We start from the raw sequence: 16,102 nt of genomic DNA, 5'->3' as shown, positions 1-16,102 counted from the left end.
ATACAAAATCAAAAACAGATAACAAAATTGGTATTTCTTTTTTTATACATAATTATAAATTTACATTATGGCAAAACCAAATGTACAAATTTAAATTATTGTCATCAACACATGAAAATTTCAAAAGCTCTATATGAACAAATTCAATTTATAACAAAAGAAAAACTATTGTTAAATTTCACGACAAGATGATAAGAAGACATCAATCCAAATTGATCGGACATCATCTATCTCTTCTTATGAGAATGGTGTATTATCGTTAAACTCCTATAATTAGAATAAAATTTTAATTATGGTAAGCTAACAACAACAACATTAACTTAAGAAATATACATAAGTCACTTGTATATGGATTAAGCTAATACCTTACGCTTGGTCCATCCATTTGTAATGTCTCCGGTGACAATATCATGCATATGTTTCATAACATAATATCCACAAGAATAGCGGTCGAGTTATCTTCTCGAATACAAATGATATTCATATAGTTACTATATAGTACACACAAATAAAAGAATATCAAAAAGCACAAGGAATACTTACTTTTGGGATAAGGATCCTTGGCCTTTTACCAATGAAATTACGTTTCATTGCATTCCATACCTCCATCGTTCTACATACACATGTCAGTAAAAATTAAACACACATATAAACTATTCAAAACTAAAGGTCAAACTTTAATAAAAACTAATACCACTTACCCACACAAAGTGTTTAACATAATTTATTAAGGGGATTGTTCATAGAGCAAAGCATAACTAAAGTATTTTTCCTCGGGCATATAATAATTAGTTGACAATGATTACTGCATAAACATTTAGAATAATTAATAATATGTATAAAATTGATTTATAAATGAAAACACAAATTAATATATACTTACGCGTGGGAAAACGGGACCAAATAACATTCTTTGTTCTCTTCTATCAATTTGTCTTGTAAGTAAACCTTGATATTGTTTGCTACCGTACCATCATGAAGGTTAATGGGATTTGGATCTATGATAAAATACTTTCTTAAACCCCTTTCAACACACATCTCATGCAAGTACCTGCAAGAGTCAAATGTTTATTGCTAAAGTATGAGAACATATGAATATAAATAGAAATGATTAACGTAAAAATTATACTTAAGAGCGCCATAATTGTAATATGGTAATGTCTCGCCATTCACCCCCTTTAAAAGATCCTTAATAGTAGACTTAGGAAGTACGTAATACTGATCTGGAACATGACTTAATTGATTATTCTCACAAATATCTAAAAGACTCTCTACTATCATTTTTAGTCTTTGAATTTTATCTATTTGTTATGGTGCAGTTTCAATATTGTCCTGGTAGGAAAAAACTTTCTTTTGTGCTTGTACCATCCATTACTTTCTCTTGAATATCCAACTGATTTGAATTTGTTTGGTTGAGTAAACCCAATGAACTCAATCTCTAGATCATAAAAACAACATGAATACAATACAAAAATTAAAATGCAAAGAATAATAACAACAACATACGCCAATTTTTTTTATACTTATACCTCAAGCACATCACGGGTAAATTTCATAGATAACCTCTCATTCTCCTCATCATTCGCCTTCTCTCTCTCTCTCTCTCTCTCTCTCTCTCTCTCCTCTTGGACCCGTTCCTGTACCTGCTACAACAACCTCTCTTCCACCTCTTACAACATCCTCTCCCACTCCTCTGTTTGCGCCCTCTAACGTTCCTCCTGATTCCACTTCTCCGTTTCTTCCACCAACTTAACAACAACTATCTATTCAATATCTTCCTTAATGTGTATTACTCTAGTTGATTGAGATCGTCCAAGAAAACTCTTGAAGTAAATGCCTCTTCCAAGACCACAAACACGCCCATGATGCTCTTTGGTTCTAATCGCTTCAACCAAGATGTCATGATGATCTTCTGGAACAAAAAGGCCAACTTTGGATTGTTCAACCAATAAATGCTAAACACATATAAGATTTCATCTTTACCAAGTTGATTTAACCAAAATAAATAATATTGTTGAAAAAAATTATCTAGTTACAATCTTTTTAACAATTTCACGTGTAGTCTCTAGTGTGAACTCACCGTCTTCTCTTTGATGTTCCCTCTTCTATTTCTCATGGCATGATGATGGAGATGAAGTGCGATCAAGGCTTATAAAATCACCCAGCTCTTATTCCCTTTGTTTTCTTTTTTCTTTAATCATCATCTTTTCAAGTTTATCATATCCTCCATGAGACAATCTATGTGAATAGAGATTTCTAGATCTATTAAACTTTCCTTTTTTGCTCTTAGCCAAAAATTCGGGAGTGGTGCGAGACTTTACAAATTCCTCCCAACAATCCTGATCAATATATGAATACATATGGTATGGAGGCTGTTGGATGAGTGATATAATAATGGGTGAGTTGTATCTTAAAGCCCCTCTAACGCTCACCAATATATGTAAGCACCTTCTTTTTAACCTTACTATCATTCGGACTAACATTAAACACTTCATATATTTACACAATAGAGTTGTTATTAGTATTAAACAAAAAATTAAATGATTATACATACTTGTAAAACATATCATAAAATTCAATATTATTACCGCAATATCGGTCCATAAGCTGTTTTTCAAATTATTGTCAATGTCGTGCCAACTATCCAACAAAATACTCACTTTACTTCTATCTTGTAACGCAACGTAACCCATAAAATCCTCAGCATGTTTACCATAAGTCTTGTCGGTCGCAACGTCGACTCTAACCGGGTAGCGAATGCCATTTTCATGTGTTTTTTTCACCTTGGTATACATCATGGCACCTCTAGTTTTTCTTTTATGTTTTATATTTATAGATGTAGTTGTATGAGCCGTGGAGGTTGAATTCGTCGAGACAACAACATCTTTCGGGGGAGTAGTTGATGTTGTATAGGTGTTGTTTATCATATTTGCCATTTCAGTGATAGTAACAATAATGCAAGTGAAAAACTAATGAAGTTAGACCATGACTGATGAGATATAAACAAAATAAAAAATAATGATCAAGAGAAACCGTTTCAGTGATACTAAACCATTTTAGTGATACTAAACCATTATATATATATATATATATATATATATATATATATATGAATTAAAATCATTTTAGTAATATAAACAAAAACGTGATAAAGAAGTACCTCAAACGTGATGACAAAGATTCAATTAAGGTTGAAAATAGAGATAATGTTCATGTTTTAATGAGAGTGACGATGAAAGCCGCCAACAATTGGAAGAGTTTTGATGAGAGAGTGACGATGAAAATCGCCTAACGTTTCTGCGCAAAGAATGACGATGAAGTTAGAGCATTGATAGGTAAACGAAAAGTTAGAGACTAATTCTTTGAAGTATTTCATGCAAAACAATCTCATGTCAGTTTTTTTGAGAAAACCAAAGTGTATTAATTAATTAAAAAGAAATTAAAAAGAAAAAGCGCTATAACACCATATTCTGGGAACTAAATTAAAAGATCTTTCTCGTCGATTTTCAAGAAAAAATGAGGTATATGAATTCATAAAATGAAAAATAAAAGAAGATTTTGAAAAAAGTAAATAATAAATATTGACACAATATATTACCTCTCTTTTGGTACATGTAACCTTATAGAAATAAAATATTAAATAAACCATAGAAAATAAAGGGTAGCTGAAAATGTGTCAAGTAAAAAATACTAAATAAACCATAGAAAATAAAAATAACATACAATTGAAAAAGGGTTTTAGTAAAATCCAGAGAAAAAGGTTTTTACTAAAATAAAACATAACGCTCTCATGACATATTCCCTCGGTTTATGAATGTTCGAGGTGAAAGTTTTGTCATAAAAAGTCTTATTTCTAGTAGTGCGCTTTATATGCACAACACATCGAGCCGATTGTAAATGTTGAAAGTGACGACAACGGTGGTTTTCGAGTTATTTCAGGTTTACTTGGTAAAGGAAAGGATGACCACAATTTTGTCCGCCGTCATCTTATACTTATATAAGAGATGACGACACACAAGGAATCATACACAAAGCTAAATGGGAGCAAAGAAAATTATGATATAATTCTCAATGCTCTTATTCCTTGTCTTAATGCTCCGACTCCGTGGATCTGCTTTCTAGAAATGAGACGTCTTATAACAAGTGCTTATGATATTGCGTACATTGATTTAACACAATATGGTTTTTCGGAATTATTCTTTCCACTTCGGAGTAAGCTACCTTAAAATCTATCCGAACGCATCATGTGTATTGGTTGGCTATCAAAAAAATACTATTTTGTTCAACTTTATTTGAAACCGGAATGTCCAATACCAAAGACATCATCAGAGTGGATGAAATATTTCACACAAGATGCTAAAATATTGTCGAATCACTTTTTCAAAAGGATGGAAGAGTTCACCAAGTCGAGCGATATTAAACGAGAAGCAAATAAGGAAATATCGAAGAATAAGCCACTAATAGTATAGGTAGTGACATTTATTTTGATGCGTTTTAATTGTAATCTAACAATGTAACACGTTTTTTTTGTAAGTAACGCACTACATAATGTTATAAAGTTGAGTGGTATTTTTTGGATAATTTTTATTTTTGAAATTCTACTATGCATAATCAACCGATTCTGTTCTGCATTATTTTGGGTGGTTCCGGAGATGCATCTCCGAACACACCTTCTAATTATTATTAAAAACAAAACATGAGATAATTCGGAGATACCCTAATTTATTTGAAAAAAAAAGAGGCGGATCCTGATATGTATCTTCGAAGTCTTGCATGCAGATATGATCATGTTTGTAAGATTCTTATTACTTCTATAAATAGGGTCCCGTTCCATTTTCTTTACACAAACCAGAATGACTACATATCCTAATCTCGCATTTGTGTATTTCAATATCGCAAAACCCCATTTCAAATTCGGATATGCGATGACATACTTCTCGTTGATATGAAAACCAAATTGAATATCTTCTACGATATATAAAAAATCAGAGAGTTATCAAACTCGAGTACCGTTCACACTCGATAGACAATAAAGGGAAGATACAGTTCACCATGCTTGAACTGAAGACAGATAATGATTTAAAGATTATGTGGAGTATCTTTTACCGTTACTCAAGAAAGTGTTTGATTGAAGTGGATGCGATGATTCAAAGATCAATCGAAGATATTATAAGAATGTTGCAACGTCCTAAATCATCTATTTTTAATGACATGTAATGTTAAATTTATGTAATATTTATTTTATCGTTGATTTATATTGGTTTTTCATTCGGCTATTGTTTCTTAATATTTCTGTTTTGAACTGACAGAGTATATTTCGGAGATTCATCTCCGAAGCCTCACAGACTAATGAACTAAGAGTGTTACGAGATGTATCTCTAAATCGATTCAAATTTTTTGTATGAAGGATCAAATTTAAACAATCAAATTCTAATATATTTATAAATTGTAGCCCAACACGCAAGGGAAGAAGATAAAGAAAATCAAAAAAAAAAAATTATTAAACTTTAATATTTTAATTCATGAATAAAATAAATAATTAATATATTAAAAAATTTATTTATAAAATATATAACATCATAAATATTAGTTAATAATATTATCATTTTGATCATACTTATTAGGTCATATTTGCAAAAATAGGAGTCAGAAATTATTTAAAAGAGATGTCGACCCATTATTTAAAAGAGAGTCAGAAATTATTTAAAAGAGATGTCGACACTGCAGAAAAAAGAGACATTATAGTGCAAAAACAATGTGGCGAACTTCAAAGGATAGATGAGTATCATACCAGTTATTTAGGATATTAGTACCCATTATTATTTCCATATGGTGAGGATGGATATAGACCTAATGTGAGGCACCGTAATAAAGGGACAAATATTCGCCACTTCACAGACATAACACAGTCAGAACAGAACAATAAAGATATTCCTTGGGAAGAAGCAACAAAGCGAAATCGACTTACAATAAGAGAGTGGTTGGCCTTTAGAATTCAATCAAGATCTAATGAAGCACAAACATTGTTGCGATCAAGGAGACTTTATCAACAATTTTTGGTAGATGGTTTTACAATGATGGAATTAGAAAGACTTAGGTGGCTTCGAAAGAATCAGTCAAAACTGAGGGTTGGCAAGTATCACAATTTGAATGAATATAATTCAAATGGAGAAACGCACGGGTCAAACACAGGTAAGAGGGTTGTGCTACCTTCTTCATACGTTGGTAGTCGTAGATATATGGATCAACTATACTTTGACGGAATGGCAATATGCAGCTATGTCGGATTTCCAGATCTTTTCATTACATTCACATGTAACCCCAACTGGCCTGAAATTCAGCGTTTGCTTGGTTCTGTTCATCTAAAAGCATCAGATCGTCCTGACATCATTTCAAGAGTCTTTAAAATAAAATTTGATGAGCTTTTGTCTGATCTCACAAAGAAAAGTCTATTGGGGAAAGTTCTTGCATGTGAGTAACTTATTCCATATTCAATTAATCGTATTGTTATTTTCAAATTTATCATTCGTGTGCTAACTATTGTATATATTTTATATATTTATTTTTATAGATATGTATACAATTGAGTTTCAAAAGAGAGGATTACCACATGCTCACATCTTAATTTTCCTCCATCCATCTAACAAATATCCAACTCCAAGTGATATTGATCGCATTATTTCAGCTGAAATACCTGACCAAGATACCAATGAAGAGTTGTATAATTTGGTTAAAACTCACATGATTCATTCACCGTGCATGAAAGATGGAAAATGTTCTAAATATTTTCCAAAACAGTTTCAGCCCGAAACAATTGTTGATCAAGATGGGTTTCCGGTATATAGAAGAAGGGACAATGGACATACAGTTCTTAAGAATGGAATTCAAGTCGATAATCGGAATGTTGTTCCATACAATGCAAAGTTGTTGACAAAGTACCAAGCTCACATAAACATGGAATGGTGCAATCAAAGTACATCGATTAAGTACTTATTCAAGTACATCAACAAAGGTTACGACAGAATCACCGCTGCCATTGTACCGAATGATTATGGAACTTCCAACCAGCCGAAGAATGTTGATGAGATCAAACAGTATATTGATTGTTGGTACGTTTCTAATATATCACTTGAAATATGATGTCATGCAATTTATCTATTTCAACTAAAAGTGTGCAATTTTTCTTTACATGCATGGTGTAGAAAATTTTATATGTACACTGTTTTGACTATATGTGTTATAATAAAATTTATATATTCTGTCTACAATAATCATTCTATTAATTTTAAATCCATTGCCTTTCATTATATTGTTTGTAGGTACGTTTCTCCGAGTGAAGCATCTTGGAGGATATTCTCCTTTCCAATCCATGGTAGAAAACCAGCTGTTGAGAGACTGTACTTTCATTGTGAAGATCAAAATTCGGTATATTACACTGATTTTGATCGTATCAATACAGTTCTGGAAAAACCAAGTGTAACTTAATCGATGTTTACATCATGGTTCGAAGCAAATTGCAAGTATCCTGAAGCACAAAATTTAACTTACAGCAAATTTGTTTCAAAATTTGTTTATGTTAAGAAAAAAAGAGAATGGAAACCCCGTCAAAAAGGTTACACAATTGGTAGGCTTATATGGGTTCCTCCAACAACTGGCGAATTGTACTATCTTAGATTGATGCTCACACATGTCAAAGGCCCTCGCAGTTATAATGATATAAAAACAGTAAATAACGTAAAATATGATACTTTCCGGGATGCCTGTTTTGCTATGGGTTTTATCGGCGATGATAGAGAATTCATTGCAGCTATTAAAGAGGCAAATCATTGGGGTTCAGGTCAGTATTTGAGATTACTATTTGTTCACATGTTATTATCAGGCAGCATTAACAGCCCAAGACATGTATGGAGTAAAACATGTCATCTCTTAGCTGATGGAATACTATATGCTCAACAGTGAATTGCAAACAATAGAGGTATTATTTTTCCTATATTGTGAATTTTTATTATATTTATTTGTTTGATTCTTAAAAGTAAATTTGTTTTATAGTTTACACTTATAATTACTATTGTATAAAGGTTTGAGGTTGTCGGATGAAGAGATAATGAATTTAACATTAATTGAGATTGAACGAAATCTTCAAAGGAAGAGCCGAAGTCTAAAGGAATTTGCTGGAATGCCTTATCCAAGTGGATATGTGGTTGAGCAGTTGGGAAATAAGCTCATATACGAAGAGCGGAGTTACAATCCAGCCGAACAATTGCAAGAATACAATAATTTGTTCTTAAATCTTACAGGTAAATATGTTAAATGTTTGTAAGTTTTGTCATAATTTTATAAAGTTAACTTTTAAAGTATGATTTTATCTTACAATTTTTTTTAATGTATAATTAATTTATTCACTGCATGTTTGCTATGTATTTTTTTTAAATTAGATGAGCAAAGAGGTGTATTCAAGCGAATAATGGAAGCAGTAAACAATCAACAAGGAGGCGTATTTTTTTTGTATGGATACGGTGGCACAGGGAAAACCTACATGTGGAGAACTCTAGCTTCCTACATAAGATCAAAGAAACAAATTTGTTTAACTGTTGCTTCATCGGACATAGCTTCACTACTACTTCCAGGAGGTCAAACGGCTTATTCAATGTTCAAGATTCCAATACCTACAATTGAGTCTTCTACATGTAATATCGACAAAGGTAGTGATCGTGCAGAGCTACTAAAAATGGCAAAGTTGATAATTTGGGATGAAGCTCCAATGACACACAGATTTTGTTTTGAAGCGTTTGATAAAACCCTTAAAGACATAATGGGGCGTTCCAATTGTTCTGACAAATTATTCGGAGGGAAAGTAATTGTATTTGGTGGAGATTTTCGGCAAATATTACCAGTTGTACCAAGGGGCAGCCGTTCAGATATAATACATTCTACAATAAATTCATCATACATCTGGGATCATTGTGTTGTGCTGAAGCTTACAAAGAACATGTGACTCCAACAAGCCGGCAATACTTCAAGTACATCTGAATTAGAATTGTTTTCTAATTGGATATTAAAAGTTGGCGATGGGAAATTGGAAGAACCTAACGATGGTTACACGGATATTCCTATTCCAAATGATTTCTTAATTTCTAACTATGATGATCCACTAGAAGCCATTGTTAGTGAAACATATCCGAATTTTCTTAACAATTACAAGAATCCAAATTTTTTGCAATCAAGAGCTATATTGGCAGGAACAATTGAAACGGTTGACATCATAAATCAATACGTTTTGGGATTCATACTAGGTATGCGTTATCCATTGTAAACATATTTATAGATATATTCATATATTTATATGTACTAACATAGATTTATAATAATAAAATTTCAAAATTTTTCCCAAAAGTGAAGAAAAGGAATATTTAAGTTCAGATTCTGTAGACACTTTTGACGGTGAAGGAAATGAAGCTTTTGATGTTTTGACCCCGGAATTTTTGAATACACTTACAACTTCCGGTCTACCTAACCACAAGATTAAATTAAAGATTGGGACCCCTATTATGTTGCTTCGAAACATTGATCAACCTGAAGGTCTCTGCAATGGAACAAGGCTTATAGTTACAAGATTGGCAAACCACGTTATCGAGGCAAAGATTATATCTGGAAAGAATATTGGAGGGGTTATCTATATTCCAAGAATGGATATGACTCCAACACAATCTCCGTGGCCATTCAAAATGACTAGAAGGCAATTTCTCATAACTATATGTTATGCTATGACAATTAACAAATCTCAAGGTCAGTCATTGGATTATGTTGGATTGTATTTGCCTAGAAGTGTATTTAGTCATGGTCAACTATATGTTGCAATATCAAGGGTCAAAAGCAAAAAAGGGCTTAAGATATTAATCCATGACAAGGATAACCATCCATTGAATTCTACAACAAACGTCGTGTTCAAAGAAGTTTTTGAAAACTTATAGAACGTAAGTTTTTCATTAGTTATATTATATCAAGAAATGTCGTTGTTTATTATTAGAATTTTATTGAATGAGTTGTATAAAATATACATTATGTTTTAACATTTGTTTATATGGATGTAATTGTTTTTTACAGGGTAATGAATCATCACTTCCTAAAAGGTTGCGGACAGGTTTTGTATAAACCCAGTTTTTTAAGGACCAAAGAATTGTACGAAGTTAAATCATTTTTGTTGCTGGACTTATTTCTCACAATTTTAACTAAAATTGTGAACCTTTTGTTTCAATATCTTTTGTTGCATTAAACCTTACTGTATCAATTGCAATTAATTTCAACATTTGGTAGTATTCATTACTATATTTTAAAACAAATGAGGTTCTGGTATTTCTTTTACATGGTTTATGTATTTTGGTTAAATAATCATTTATTATGAAGGTTAATATTTGCGCTTTTATACCTCAAATTAGTAACAGATCGGAAAATTTCATCCATTACTAAATAAATATATTTTTATTTCTTATGTCCAAAATCTCAATGATAAATGAAATGTTTATTCATAACATTAACAATGGAATGTTTATTATATATCAATATACCAATAAATTGTAAAAATATTTTTGTATTATATTTTTTGATTATTTCCTTAATATAGTATACAAAAAAATTAAGCAAATTATATTACTATAAATTAATAATGTTTTACTTTATTATGTCCCAAACTGAAAAAAGTTATTTGTGGAAATTTTTTGAACCCATTTATTGATCATTTAACATCCATTACATTAAAAAAAACTCTTATGCAATAAATTTGTGTACGTTGATCCAACTATATATATATATATATATATATATATATATATATATATATATATATATATATATATATATATATATATATATATATATATATATATATATATATATAAATAAAAAATATATTATATTTTAATTTTTTAAAATAAATTATTGCGCAACCCGTGCGAACGCACGGCTCCTTTACTAGTATATTTATAAATTGTAGCCCAACATGCAAGGGAAGAAGATAAAGAAAATCAAAAAAAAAAAATTATTAAACTTTAATATTTTAATTCATGAATAAAATAAATAATTAATATATTAAATAATTTATTTATAAAATATATAACATCATAAATATTAGTTAATAATATTATCATTTTGATCATACTTATTAGGTCATATTTGCAAAAATAGGAGTCAGAAATTATTTAAAAATAATTATAAAAAGATATAAGTTTAAATTTTAAAATTAAAAAATAATATTTTATTGAAATTAGTATATAAGAACAAAATTACATTTTAGCAAAAAAAAAACTTAAAAAATGAGCCAAAAGATTAAGGAAGCTACTAGAAAAGAATGTTTAGAAAGGCACGTGTCAAATTCTAGTAAATGTTTCTATTTATTGTTTACAAAAAGAAAGTAGTAGATCGTTGTTGATTTATGTAGAACCTTCGAGCTTCTTCTTCCACCTACATTTATCACCCTTTTAAATACTCCAATATTCACCATCTCTGTTTCAACACAAAACAAATTTAACAACGCTTTCAGATTATCAGAATATTGAATATCACTTCATCCGATCCGAGAAAGAAAGAACGATAATGGATTTCAGATTGATGGGTTTGGATGCTCCAGTGCTGCATGCTTTGCACCAAATGATGGACCTTTCAGACGACAACTCTTCCGACAAGTCATCATCACATAATGCTCCCACACGGTCGTACGTTAGAGATGCGAAGGCGATGGCTGCAACACCGGCGGACGTGAAGGAATATCCAAATTCATACGTGTTCTTGATCGACATGCCGGGGTTGAAATCCGGTGATATACAGGTTCAGGTTGAAGATGAGAATGTGCTAGTGATAAGTGGTGAGAGGAAGAGGGAAGAAGAGAAAGAAGGTGCTAAGTATTTGAGAATGGAGAGAAGAGTTGGGAAATTTATGCGCAAGTTTGTTCTTCCTGAGAATGCTAATACTGATGCTGTTTCGGCTGTGTGTCAAGATGGGGTGTTGACTGTTACGGTTGAGAAATTGCCTCCTCCTCAACCAAAGAAACCTAAGACTATTGAGGTTAAGGTCGCTTGAAATTGAAACCTTGTTTGAATTAGGATGATCTTTGGGGCAGAGGGTAACAGTGTCTTTCTTTAAGGTTGTTCTTTTTTATGTTTTGTTTTGATGATCATTGTTGTTGATTTGTAATGCAATGAAATGCAGTGGTTCTGTTTCTGTGGTTGTGATTCATTCTGTAATGCTATGACTTCTTTGGCCTTGTCTTAAAAGATTGTAAGAATTCTCTATAGTTTTGAAAATTTAGAAAGCGTGACAAAACTTACTAAAATCGCAAATATAATCAGTATAATATATTCTTTTAATAGAATTATAAAAGGAAGACCAAAAAGGAGTATAAGATAAGATAAAAGGATTTTTTTTGAATAAGGTTAAAATATATATAAAAAATATATCACAAAAATAGAGGGAATCCAGATACAAATTTAAAGGAGAGTAAATTAATATAATTAATTTATCTATTTTTAATCGGCCAAAATATACTATACTGAGGAAACTTTTACCACCGCTCCCACAGATTGAGATTTTCGAAGGGGATGTGGAGGCTCTATTACAATTTAACTTCATCCAATCTCTAGAAGGGGCTGTCAAAAGACATGACTCTCGTGAGCTGGATAATAACCATAAATCTTTTAAGATCATAAAATCATGCACAACATCCATATAATAAAAGAAATAGAAGAAGAAATAGGAATTAAAGTATCATTATATCTAATCAAGCTTTGAGCCTTTCAAATCGAATTGAAAGTGAAAATAATGGTTAGATATTGAGCATGTTCTCCAACCAACTCCAAAGCTTCGATGCATAACTCATTTAGAAGGGAACAAGAAACTTCTTCATTGGTCATAGGTAACTTATTATGAAGAAATCTCCATACCATGAAAGAATTAGTCGGAGAAATTGACTTGTTCCAAATCCATCTCTACCACTATTTTTGAGTACCTTTATCGTAAGCAAACGTAAGAGATAAATAACCATTAGTTGTGAGGTTTCTATATATCTTGTCAGGATGAAGATCGAAAGGGATGTGACAGTTGCTAATACGCACTTAAAAGAGATGGAAACGATGGTAGAAGACTTGGAAACATCCCAAGTACCATTGATAATAATTTTGTTGATCATTTGATCTTCAATTAAAGCAAGAGCATCACCATAGATAGAAAGGAGAATCACACCAATTATCGATCCATAAATTAATGGATTCAACAATTTTAAAACACCAAGAAGAATTATCAATATCGTTTTTCAGCTCTTGCTTAACACTAGACCAAATGGAAGAGAAAACATGATTGATGAACTTATTAGTTCGAGTAAATCTTTTTCTAAGAAGTGTAGCCCAACTGTCAGAATAATTAAGAAGATCTCAAGCAAGCTTCAAGTTTGAAGCTTCGCTTAACTTGGTTCACGGTCTAAGCCCAGGCCAACCTTCCTCAAGAGGCTTACAAATATTATTCCATGCCAATGTAACAACCTTAATTTTTTAGGTTTCCCCACTCCAAATGAATCTCCTCAGATCATAAATAAGAGACATCGGCCAAGCATAGATAGTCATGCTATGAGTTATCATCTCTTGAATGGTGAATTTAACCAACTCTACCATACCAACAAAAGATAACAACAAACCTTTCCACGAAATTAACTTATTGATAACTTTGTCAGTAATAGGTTGCAAGAAAATTTTCTTTGATTTGCTTTTGAAATATTTTCTTTGGTTTGCCTTTGAAAAGTGGAACTCCCATATAGTTGAAAGAGGTGAGCCTTTATTGAACCCAGAAAAATCAGCAAGAATATTGAGGCAGGAGACCGACATAGCACCACCATAAATGAAAGATTTCCTACCGTTGACCACTTGCCCAGAAACATCCACATAGTCTTTGAAAGTAGAAATGAGATTCTTGATGTTGGAAATTTTACCTTTGCAACAAATTAGGACATCATCAGCATAAAGAATATGAGAGGGAACAATGATACTCTTCAACCTGACAATAAGATCCAACAAGTTAAAAGACACTAACTGAAAAATCCTTTTGCTCATTATTAGAAGTAATTCATATTTATTAGTTGTACTATTTTCTTAGCCCCTAAGTTTGTTAGAGGGTATTTTAGTATTTTATCCTATTCTAGTAACCCTAGTTTTAGCTTATAAATAGAGTGACAATCATTGTAATTTTTATCATGTTTTTTATAGCCGTCATTCTCTTAATAGAATATTTCCGTTCATCATTTATTCTACCTTTGCACCAACAATTGGTATCTAGAGCTCCGGTTCGGATTCATTGGTGTCATACCCCAAAAATTATCCATCATTTTTCCTAAAAAAAAAAAAAAAAAAAAAAAAAAAAAAAAAAAAAAAAAAAAAAAAAAAAAGAATTTTTTTTTTAATTAATTAATTAATTAATTAATTAATTAATTAAATAATTAAAATAAATAAATAAATAAAATATAACAAATTATTTTGGACTTGGGTCTCCCTCAGTCCAAGCCCATTACCCACGAAATTAGTCTATAAATACTGAAGTTTTAGTAGGGGGAGTGAGACTTGGAGTTACACTTGGGAGATTCACTGGAGAAAGAAGGAAGAGAAGCAAAACACTCTGAGGTTTCCTTGGAACAAAACCTTGAGAAAAAAGAAAGAAAGAGAACAGAGAAGGACGGATAGAAACTTTGGCATAGGAACCCTGCCTACTCGGAGAATTCAGAGTAAAGAAACCCTGAAGGCAGCCCATCTGCACCGAAGCCATCGCCGTCCAATTCCCGCTGCCTAACTTATTCCGATACTACAAGTGGTCAATCCCTTCAACCTTGAATTGGCAAACAGGTTTTGCGTATCTCTATTGTTTATACTTTCAATTGGCCATATCTACATATATAATGCATCATGATTAAATGTTGATATATAATTTGCTTTCGTATGGGAATTTAAATATGCCTGAATACCCCGAATGTTTGACCATGTTATTCCTGTGATAAAATGCCATAAAATTCAAAGTTCCTAACATGGGGCTGTTTTCAAATTCAAAATCCGTGGCCTTCGCTAGGCGAGGCAGAGGCGAACGAGACAGTAGCTGACTTTTCTATTCTGTTTTTTTTTTATGTTTTATCATAGCCATGCATTATTCATCCTATCCTATTTATTGTTGTGATATTTCTCCGGTGTAATCTTCGATTGCACCCTGATTTGGTGTTCTGACATGTTTCTTTTTTTGAGTTTCGTAAAGGTTCACATATCCCAGGAAAAGGTTATTGGCTAGGTATTCCACTTTATTTGTGGGATACCCTTGTGGAGTTTCATCCTAAATTAACTTTTAATGTATTAATTTCTAATGTATTAATTTTTTAATATATTATTTTTAATAATTTTAATGTGGAGTTTCATCCTAATTATATAATTAATTGTAAAACTTTGCCTTTGAATAAGTGATCTTGGACCTCTCTTTGTTGCCTTACGATTACGATATTACGGTCATGTCCCGCGAACGTGGGGATACCCTTAGCAAAGACCCTTCGGTTAAATCATCATAAAATAAATTATAGTCCCTCGGATGTTGCCTTCGAATATACAACTTTGTCCCTCGATGACCCTCCGATGTTGCCTACGGTTAAAAGATGATAGTCCCTTCGAATGCTAAGGTATCCTCGTAACTGATGCCTTCAATGACCAATCGATGACCCTACGATGACCCTTTTACATCCAAAGGATAAAACTACTTATTTCTCAATAATAAGGACAGTTTTACCCTCATAAGGATAGGAAATACTCATAAAGACCTTGGGTCGGTATAACTCTTAATTGCTGGCTCACAACCTAAAACATTTTTTCACACCTCACACCTTTCAAAATACCTTCAGAAAATCACCACTTGGTATACATTCATACTAGAATCATTACCGAGTTATATTTTTCTAAACAATTTTCAAAACTAAACGAGATAATCACTTTGTATACATTCATACAAGAATCATTACAAAGTTAAATTCTCTTTTCAAAACAATTTTTCTAAACAATTCACAAACACTTTTTTTTAGACAAAAATAATATAAGTGATC

At 31.7% G+C, this 16,102-nt stretch overlaps 2 protein-coding genes across 2 annotated transcripts; both read left to right on the top strand.

The window, feature by feature from the left end:
• The first annotated feature begins 6,077 nt into the window (after window positions 1-6,077).
• On the top strand, window positions 6,078-9,971 carry LOC127093752 (uncharacterized). Its single transcript, XM_051032658.1, has 8 exons — window positions 6,078-6,471; window positions 6,572-7,109; window positions 7,320-7,476; window positions 7,582-7,837; window positions 8,079-8,297; window positions 8,436-8,912; window positions 9,006-9,309; window positions 9,395-9,971. The coding sequence occupies exons 1-8, from the start codon at window positions 6,078-6,080 to the stop codon at window positions 9,969-9,971; spliced, it is 2,922 nt and encodes a 973-aa protein (XP_050888615.1).
• Window positions 9,972-11,418: 1,447 nt separating this feature from the next.
• Window positions 11,419-12,213, top strand: LOC127092227 (17.9 kDa class II heat shock protein). The gene has a single exon (XM_051031074.1). It carries the CDS (start codon window positions 11,590-11,592, stop codon window positions 12,070-12,072), a length of 483 nt encoding a protein of 160 aa, XP_050887031.1. The 5' UTR covers window positions 11,419-11,589; the 3' UTR covers window positions 12,073-12,213.
• The last annotated feature ends 3,889 nt before the right edge of the window (window positions 12,214-16,102 follow it).

The sequence above is a fragment of the Lathyrus oleraceus genome, chromosome 6, assembly GCF_024323335.1.
Source record: "Lathyrus oleraceus cultivar Zhongwan6 chromosome 6, CAAS_Psat_ZW6_1.0, whole genome shotgun sequence".
NCBI classification, from domain to species: domain Eukaryota; kingdom Viridiplantae; phylum Streptophyta; class Magnoliopsida; order Fabales; family Fabaceae; genus Lathyrus; species Lathyrus oleraceus.
This window is presented reverse-complemented; position numbering and strand designations above follow the sequence as displayed.